Source organism: Chrysochloris asiatica, unplaced genomic scaffold, assembly GCF_000296735.1.
Source record: "Chrysochloris asiatica unplaced genomic scaffold, ChrAsi1.0 scaffold00003, whole genome shotgun sequence".
Classification (NCBI taxonomy): domain Eukaryota; kingdom Metazoa; phylum Chordata; class Mammalia; order Afrosoricida; family Chrysochloridae; genus Chrysochloris; species Chrysochloris asiatica.
Genome location: NW_006408521.1, coordinates 18338697 through 18348673, shown reverse-complemented (window position 1 = coordinate 18348673; position 9977 = coordinate 18338697). Strand labels below are relative to the sequence as shown.

The 9977-nt window shown below is 40.3% G+C and overlaps 1 protein-coding gene across 1 annotated transcript in view; it reads right to left on the bottom strand.

Moving 5' to 3' along the window:
• Positions 1-9551, bottom strand: part of EXOC6 (exocyst complex component 6) — a 282222-nt gene extending 272671 nt beyond the window's left edge. Inside the window, exon 1 of the mRNA XM_006831144.1 lies at positions 9441-9551. Within this exon, the coding sequence (XP_006831207.1) occupies positions 9441-9526 (86 nt within the window). The 5' untranslated portion in view covers positions 9527-9551. The remainder of the gene's footprint in view (positions 1-9440) is intronic.
• Between the last annotated feature and the right edge of the window lie 426 nt (positions 9552-9977).

Below are 9977 nucleotides of genomic sequence, written 5' to 3'. Positions count from 1 at the left end.
TGTTTACAGTGGTTTCTCTTCATTTTGAGTTGTGCCCCATCAGCAAAAGAAGGTCCTGAAGGCTTTACCTCATTCATACCATCAAAGCAACTCTTCCCTAGTCATATTTTGAGCATCTTCCAATGTGAGGGGCTCATCTTCTGGTACTTAATCTGACAATATTCTGGTGCTATTCGTCATGTTTCAGTAACCGATATTTTGGTGCTATCTGACAGTGTTCCATTGTTATTCATAAAATTTTCAGTGACTAAATATTCAGAGTCCCGGTGTGGTGTGGTAAGCTAATGCGTCAGACTGCAAAGTCATTTGAACTGTGGTTCAAGCTCACCAGCTGCTCCTTGGAAACCCTATATAAGGTCGCTGTGAATTAGAATCAACTTGACGGCACTTAACAACAACAACAAATATTCGGAAGTAGTCTGTCTCTCCGTCTGCCTAGCCTGTCTTAGTCTGGAAGCTCAGCTAAAACCTGTCCACCATGGGTGACCCTTCTGGTATCTAAAATACCTGTGGCATAGCTTCCAGAATAAAAGCAACATGCAAGCCACCACAGTATGACAAACTGACAGATGAGTGGTAGAATCCAAATGTAGAAAGATTTAAAGTAAAACAAATCTAGAAGCCTACAAATAGGGAACCGGAGATAACAATGTATAATGAAGTCAGCAATAAAGCAAAAAGAGGGAATACTGTAGATACAGAACCTCCATATGGCAAGAAAGTCAAGTTGATTTTAAGATAAAACCATTTTAAACAGGGAAAAATTAATACATTACAGAGTAAGTTCAAAGAAAAATAATATACTTGCATATACAAATTTAAAAAGAGAGCAATCAGAAAGATTTAGCAAACATTAACATAACAGAAATGAAAATGAAAAAAAAAAAAAAACACACAAATAATATGAACTCAGCATAGAAAACCATGCAGAACAAAGAACTCAGCAGTACCACACACACACAAAAAAAACAACCCACAGAGAAATTACAACAATAAATTCATATCTATTGATAATTACACTGAATATAAATGGATTAAATGCTCCAGTCAAGAGACATAAAGAGTAGGATGGATAAGAAAATGAGATCCTTCAATAAGCTGTCTACAAGAGACATATCAAAATGATGGAGACAGCCTAAATGTCCAAAAACAGAAGAATTGATAAACAAACTTTGGTACATACACACAGTGGAATACTACAAAACGTTGAAGAATAATGAATCTATGAAACACCTCACAAGATGGTTGAACCTGGAAAACATGTTGAATGAAATTAGTCAATCACAAAAGGACAAACATTGTATGAGAGTAACGTTGGGTGACAGGGCAGACATTATACAAGAGGGAGGTTAGCAGAGGAAAGATGAAGGTAGCAGGAGACATAGGAAAGAATGCAATAGTTAAAGTAAATAGAGCTAAATCCTGTTAACCATTGGTACATGGAGAGGATTGCAACCATGTAATGAAACAAAGTATGTGATTTGTTGAATGTACAACTGATGATCTGGTCTGTAAACCTTCACTCAAGTCACAATAAAAAGTTAAAAGTTAGAAAAAAAATAAATGTAAAAGCCTTAGCATCAGAATGATACAATTTCCTGTTTGCAGTTAAACTGATGAAACTTCATGGTCAGTTTCTGGAATATAGCCCAAGAGAGTCTATGAATACAAGTGTAAACCAATTCTATTACGATAAAACAATTACAAACATTTCTTCTGCTATGTCACCTTTACAGTACTCTTTTCCTGCGGTTTTTCCCAGCACTCTGCAGGACCTTCTTTGGAAATGCCCTTTCTCTCTCTTTAACTCCACCAGCCGCAACTTGGAAGAAAGATGAGGCTTTCATGTCCCACAAAGATTTAAAAGCCTTGGATACCCTACACAGGGTCACTATGAGTCAGAATTGACTGGACGGCACTTCACAAAATAACTCCACCAGCCCACCAGTCACTCCGCAGGAGAAAAAAGAGGCTTTCTAGAGAATAAGCACAAGACTGTGAACCACAAGGTCAGCAGTTCAAACCCACCAGGTACTCCTTGGGAGAAAGATGAGACTTTTTGCTCCCCAAAATATTTAAGGCCTCAGAAATCCTACAGTGGGTCGCTCTGAGTCAGAGACGGCACTTAACAGCAGACAACTTGGCAGTGCCCTACAATGTGTCCACAGATTTTCTTGTCTCAGGATCAGCTACACCAACAAAGAAGACCATAGAAGAGTTGATGCATTTGAGTTATGGTGTTGGAAAAGAATATTAAAAGTACCGTGGATTACTAGAAGAACAAACAAATCTGTGTTGGAAGAAGTACAACCGGAATGCTCCTTGAAAGCCAGGATGGCCAGATTTTGTTTCTCATACTTTTGACATACTGCCAGGATGGACTAGTTCTTGGAGAAAAGATATCATGCTAGGTAAGGTGAAAAAGAGGAAGCCCCCAAATGAAATGGATTGGTACAATAGCAGCAGTAATGGGCTCAAGCTTAACCATTGTGAGGATGGTGAGGACCTGGAAGGGTTTTGTTCTGTTGTGCATTATATTGCTATGAGTCGGAATCAGCTCGACACCACCTAACAACAACAACAAGACATACTGTGACTTCTGAACTCAAATCAGTTCAGGCAGCCTGTGATTTCAGGACCGGTTCCAAGTGACTAACAACATACGTGCTCCACTCCAAGAGGTATAATGGGCCCCAGGCTACACCTAGGCTTGAGTCAGTTTCCTATGATCTAACGGGTGGGGTCTAGCTTCAGGAACTTTTAGAATATGGTAAAGAAATGTTATGAACACTGCTACTGCCCTATTCTGAGACCATGGTGATAGCCAAAATAACATTTCTGTCTAAATAATGTTATCTTGCTCCTTGGAGGCCAAGATAGCCAAACTTCATCTCTCATACTTTGGGCATATTGTCAGGAGGGACCAGTCGCTGGAGAAGGATATCATGTTTGGTAAGGTGGAGGGTCAGAGAAAAAGAGGAAAACCCCCAGAGAGATGGATTGGCCAAGTGGCAGCATCGATGGACTCAAGCGTGGCAACAATAGTGAGGTTGGCCCAGGATCAGGCAATGTTTTGTTCTGCTGTGCATAAGACAGCTATGGGTCGGTGCCAACTCAGTGGCATCTAACAACAACAACAACAACATGTCAGCCCATGTGTTTGAGTAGAACTGTACTCTATAGGCTAAGTTTTCTAATGGCTAAGTTTTCAGAAGCAGCTCACCAGGCCTTTCTTTTGAGGTGTCTGTAGGTGGATTAGAACCACCAACTTTTCAGTTAGCAGTGGAGCACATTAACCACTTCACCACCCAGGGACCTCAAGATCACAGCAGGCATCACTAATTCATTAGAATCATCCTCAATATGAGAATTCAGGCAACCCACTATCCATTCATTAGAGTTGAGATGCTAGCCTGTCTTTGTTCATGAAATTTGGTAATGCTGTCTGGCTGATTCTACATTGTAGACAGAGATTAGAAGCTACCAGATACAGGCATGCCCCTTAGAGGAAAGGGCCGGTAAGGAGTCAGGTATGTTGTTATTAAGTGCCTGAGACTGGGTTTCGAGTCATAACTACCTGTATCGAGTTTCCGAGGAGCACCATCTTTGTGGTTAGCAGTTCAGGGCTTGGACTCCTGGTGTGGTGCTGTAGGATAAGCACTGGACTGCCAAACACAAGTTGGTTAGTTCAAACCCACCAGCTGCTCCTTGGAAACCCTATACAGTGTCTCATTGTGTACTCCTGGTATGGCACCGTAGGATAAAGTACTGTACCAAAAGGTAAGTTTGAACCACAGGGTCGGTGGTCCAAACTCACCAGCCTCTCCTCAGAAACTCTATACAGAATTACTATGAGTCAGAACTGACTCGACAGCACTTAACAACATCGAGTAAGAACTGACAAAGGTACTAACAACAACAACAGTCCAGTGTTTATCCTACAGTGCCACTCCACGACATCTAGGCCAAATGGAGGTGGTGGTAGTTGTGTGCTGTTGAATCAATTTTGACTTATGGACCCCCTTGATAGAGTTTCCAAGGCTGTAAATCATTATAGGAGCAGAAAAACTCTTTTTTATCCCATGGAGCGACAAGTGGATTTAAACTGCTGACCTTGCAGTTAGCAGCCCAACTCATAATCCACTAAGGGGAGTGAAAATCAGAAAATCTAAACAGAATGAGAAAATGCTGTGGAAATTAGCATATGGTTGCAACATGGGAATCATGAAGCCCAGGATAATGAGATTAGAGCAGCAAAGCTAATTCCAGACTACCCCTGCTAGGGAGTTTGTACCTACCTGTCTTCTTCTAAGGAGCACTAGTGGCACTGTAGGATAGGCACAGGACTGCTAACCACAAGGTCTGCAGTTCAAATCCAACAGCTGCTCCTCGGAAACCCTATACAGGGTTGCTATGAGTCGGAACCAACTCAATACCACTTAACAGCAACATCTGGGATGTCTTCAATGGAAGTCTCATTGGCAGCATGAATAAGCTACAGTGAAACCTGTGAGAGCTGGAAGTTAATGGAACTGCTTGTGTTTTCCAGGTCTCCTAAGTTGTCTGCAGAAGGCAGGGTGCAGTTACCACTTTTCTCTCACTCTCTGATTGTTGTTGTTATGTGCCGTGGAGTCAGTTCTGACTCATAGCGACCCTGTATAGGGTTTCCGAGGCTATAAATCTTTATGGAAGCAGAAAGCCTCATCTTTCTCCTGCGGAACAGCTGGTAGTTTCGAACTGCTGACTTTGCAGTTCACAGCCTGATTCGTAACCACTACGCTACCAGAGCTCCTTCACTCTCTGATTAGTGGGAACTATTTGCATTTTCCTTCTCTGACAGGTTTCTGCTTTTCACACGTTCTGACTTTCCCAGGTTTTACTGTAAATGGAGCTGAAACTGTTTCTCCTTCAAATCTAATACTATAAGTAATGCTACTAATGCTCAATGTCTTGGCTGTCTAATGCTGCTGTAGCAAAAGTATCACAAGTGGATACCTTTCACCAATAGGAATTCATTCTCTCACAGTTTAGAAGACTTGTGGTTGTTAAGTGCTGTTGAGTCAGTTCCAACTCATAGTGACTCTGTATAGCATTCTCAAGGAGTGACTGGTGGGTTTGAACCACCAAGCTTGCATTTAGTAGCCCAGTGCTTATCCTTCAGTGCCACACCAGGACTCCTGGGTGCCAGCTCTAAGGGAAGACGTTATCTCTATTGGCTTCTTTCCTTAGAGATCTCCATGTGTCTTGGCATCGATCTGCTCCTGAGATTAGGAGTTCTCAGTGCAGGGACTCGGGGTCCAAGGGACATACTCCACTCCTGGCTATTCTTCCTTGGTTTCTCTTATCTTTGCTTGCTTGATTTATGTCTTTTGTATCTCATAAAGATTGATTTAAAATACAACCAAATCCTATAGATTGTATTCTGCCTCATTAACCTAACTGCCACTAATTCTGCCTCATTAATATCATAGAGGTGAGGATTTACAAGACAGAGAATAATTATACCAGATCACACAATGGAGAATAATTACATTATATTGAGAACCATGGTCTAGCCAAGTTGACATATATTTTGGGGGAAAACTATTTCATTCATAACACATAGAATGAAAACAGACATAGGACCTCAGAATCATCTGATTCCTGTCCACTCTTCCATCCAAACAAAGGAGCTGACCCAGTGGAGAATCCAGGCAGGAGACAGGCTGGACCACCTGGAGATAACTTGCTTGGGAAGCAGGGAAGTATGAAATCAGGAGGTGGGGGAAATGCAGCCTGGGAAGGGTGAGAGAGACTATGGCCAATGACATTTCCAGTAGTATCATAATTCTTGTTCTCAGCAATCCCCTCATGACCTGTAGGGTGACTGTGCCAGGAAGAATTCGGCAGTTCCTTGAAAGTAGAGCTGTAAGACACCCTTGATGATACTGATAGAAACCATTTATGAGTTTTTTGCATTACCATACTAGGCCTTGATGTGAACCCTGACCTTGAACAGGGCACCTCAGATTCCCCACCTGAAGAACAAGATGGGCAGAGAGAGGAAGCTAGAGTTTAGGATTCTATAGCAGAAAATGTGTGTTGAAGCCATGCCTTTCTTCTGTGACAGTGACGAGAGAATTAGAAAACCCTATATTCTACCTACTCCAATTCCCAGCTGCAGGTCTTTGCTTAGGAAGGTACGGCTCTTGCATCCCCAGTCCCGTCGTCTCAATGTTCTCTCTGTCCATTCTGGGACTTGTGACAGGGCTTTTGCAGCCCTGCTGGTCAGTGCTGCCTCCAACTATACCCCCTTTGCACCCTCTCTGCCCTTACAGCTTGTAGCTATTAAAATACTTCCTCTTCTTCATGGAAATAACAACATTCATTCTATACTACCTCCTTTCTTTTGACTTACAAAATCACCCTTAGCCCACAAGCTCATATAATCTGTTGTTGTTGGGTGCCCTCGAGTCGGTTCCAGTGCATAGCGACCTATGAACAACAGAATGAAATACTGCCCGCGTTGTGCTGTGCTGTGCTCACAGTCGTTGCTGTATTTGATCTTGTTGCTGCCACTGTGTCAGTCAATCTTGTTGGGAGGGAGTCTTCCTCTTTTTCACTGATCCTCTACTTTGACAAGTATGATGTCCTTCTCCAGTGACTGGCCCCTCCTGACAACATGTCCAAAGTATGAGAGACAGTCTCGTCATCCTGACTCCTAAGGCGCATTCTAGCTTTCCTTCTTCTAACACAGATTTATTTGTTCTTCTGATAGTCCATGGTATGTCCATATTCTTTGCCAACACTATAATTCAAATGCATTAGTTCTTCTATAGTCTTTCTTATTCATTGTCCAACTTTCACATGCATATAAGCAATTGAAAATACCATGACAGGTGCACCTTAGTTCTCAAAGTGACATCTTTGCTCTTTAACACTTTAAAGAGGTCTTTTACAGCAGATTTACCTAATTTAATACATTGTTTGACTTCTTCCTTGAGTGTTGATTTTGGTTCCAAGCAAAATGAAGTCTTTGACAACTTCAGTCTTTTCTCTGTTTATCGTGATGTTAGTTACCAGTCCAGTTGATCAACTGGACCAATAAATAAGTTAGTTCAACACTATTTATGTAGCACTTAACAACAACAATGTGTCAGGCACTTTGGAAATTTCTGGAGACAAAATAAGATATAAGAAAGACACAAGCCTGCCCTCAAGAATCTTAAACTATAATTCAGCACACACACACATGAAACATAAAAAATGTGTGAGTTCCTTGGGGCTTTAAAAGAGGGAATTGGGGGATCATGGGTGACTTCACAGAAGAATGGCAGTTAAGCTGTGACTTGCAAAATGAGGAGGATTTTATTTGACAGGCAGACTAGAGCAAAGGATAGGAACTATGAGCACCAGGAGAAAGCAAATCACAGGGCATAGTATCAAATAGCACTGTCTAGTTTGGTCAAAATGGAAGATCTATCTGTATTTTTCAAGCTTCACAGTTTGCCCATGAGCTAATATGTTACACATGAGCAGTGAAACCCAATAGCTGACACTGGGGTATCAATGACCTGTATAGCATGGGAGGTGGTGTTCAAAAAGTTCATGGAAAATTCCTGTTATCTTTTAATTCCATTTTTCTATGAACATTTTGAAGTCTTATATTTGTAGAGAAGCATCAAATGCCACCCCCCAAATTCTTCATCTAGTGAAAAACTTAGAGCAAGAGTTTAGGAAAACTCATATTGTCCTGATAAAGGAAAGTTAGGATTCCACTGTGTCCTCCAAAATGACACTGATGTGTTTAATGCCGACTTTCAGAGCAAAGTGTTTTTACCCCTTGTTACATAGTCCAAACATGAAGCTCACCATGAGCATCCCAGGCCGTGGTGGTGACAAAGCAACAAGTGGGGACAATATTTGTGCCATCTCCATTCTTGCCGGCAAGGACATGAAAATGCTGTGCCAGATCTAACTGATTTTTTTTTTCTTTTGGAATATCAGGTGCAAGATTATTGGTCCTGAGAACAGAGGGTAGAGAATATTCAGGAACCAAAATAAAAGTCTGGTTCAGGGTCAGAGCAAGTGTAGCTGAGAGGATTGTTCTCAGGAAGGACAAAGTCTGTAGTTATTGGCCACGGTTTTGAGACCAGGGGAAAGATGACGAGGCTGAGGGGTTGGAGATGGAGAATTTAGAAGTAGTGATGGCATCAGAAGCAATCGTGGCTAAAACAACTCTAGGCCCCTTTCACCCTCTTTTTTCATTTCCCTTTAGATTGCTGACCTAGCCACCAGGCAAATGCCCAAGTTTTAGAAGGTGTTGGTATAGTATAATGTGCATTCCATATGGAAAAAGCATCATTGCATTTCCCATTGGTAAAGAGCTCTGATTTCTTCTATTATTACATGGGATTAAAAATACCTACCATTCCTCACAGGAATGTTCATGATACACAGATAAGATGAAAGTGCATAGACTAGTTATACTAGAGCTGTAATGATTTTGCAGTTACACCTATACTTTTATAAATCTCAGTAGCGTATCATGGCTCCAGTAATACCCTATGTCCTTTGAAGAGATTCAGATTTATGTCTACCACAAAAAAATCAAGTTTAAACATTTAGGAAACATTTATTCAGATGTAAGCTGGAGTGAATTTCAAAGCACTCAGAGGCCTTTCTGAGGTTGAGGAGATAGTACCCCCCCCCCCAAAAAAAAAAAATTCAATGAATCTACAAATATTAGTCTACAAATATTTATTGACTCTCACTATCACATCCAGTGATTGCTACCATGTTTCCACGCTGATACAGGCAGAAAGAGAGAATTAAATTTTGGAAAGCCAACCTTTTAACACAAAGGTACACAGTCTTTCATTTAATCCTGTTCTTGAACAGTGCAAAGTAATACCCATATTGCCAAAGAAACTATTTTCAGATCTTATGTAGAAATAAAAATATACTTATCTAAGAGGTTATCATATACACAAGAGAATAGCCAAAATACAAAGAAGTGTTCTGCCTTTTTTTTCCCCATTCTTTACAATTCAAATATGAATTTGTTTCATTAATATGTCTGTCTAGTTTCCCTGGGAGTTTTTCACTAAGTGATATCTTAAATAAAACAATTGAAATCTCATATAAATAAAGACAGATTATCTCTTTGGAGACGGCACAAAACCCTCTTTGATTATTTGAAAGTCATTTATATTTTTAACCTGGTACTGATAAATCAGAAAACAAGAATAATGTACAAGAAAGGTGGATTTTTTCATTTATTGTAATGTTTCTAAGAATAAGAAAACTTTGAGGTTAGGTACACAGAACTGTTTTCCAATAATTGTTTTGATTCTGTTATAGAGAAAGAATTCTGTTAAAATAGATGAAAACCTAAAAAGAAGTGAAAAGAATACCTATTGCCACCAAAGAATAAAAACTACAATTTAAAGGAGCCCTACCTTAGAGTAGCCCCGATGGGCAGCTGAAACGACTGAATCTCAGCCAGTACATTCTCATAGCTTTGATCTGTGTCTTCTTCCAACATTGCTCCATATACCCCTGACTTCCCAGTGGCAGACATCAGGTTTTCAGTGCAAAACAATTGTATTTTATAAAAGAATTGTAGTTTTCCTTATTATTAAGACAGGGAATTTTCTGTTCACCCAAAGTAACAGCAAAAACTGAGCTCATTGTCTGACTTCATGTTATCAAAGTCCTTGCCCCCAAGAATGTTGTGCAGCTGTCGCTGTCCTGTCTCTACTTATAACATTTTACTTATTATTAACCTTGACACCGTTCAGCGAGTTCCCTTCTGATGCTTGCTATGTTTATTTATGGGTTTCTACAGTCACAATGCAGATTGGTAGGAACAAGACTCATTACACGTAAAACATTTATTAAATATAATTGATTTGTTAGGGTGTTGTTTTAATATCACTTGTGATAAATATGATACTAAAGCTATGTTCTAGATTATCCTTGTAAATATACCATTG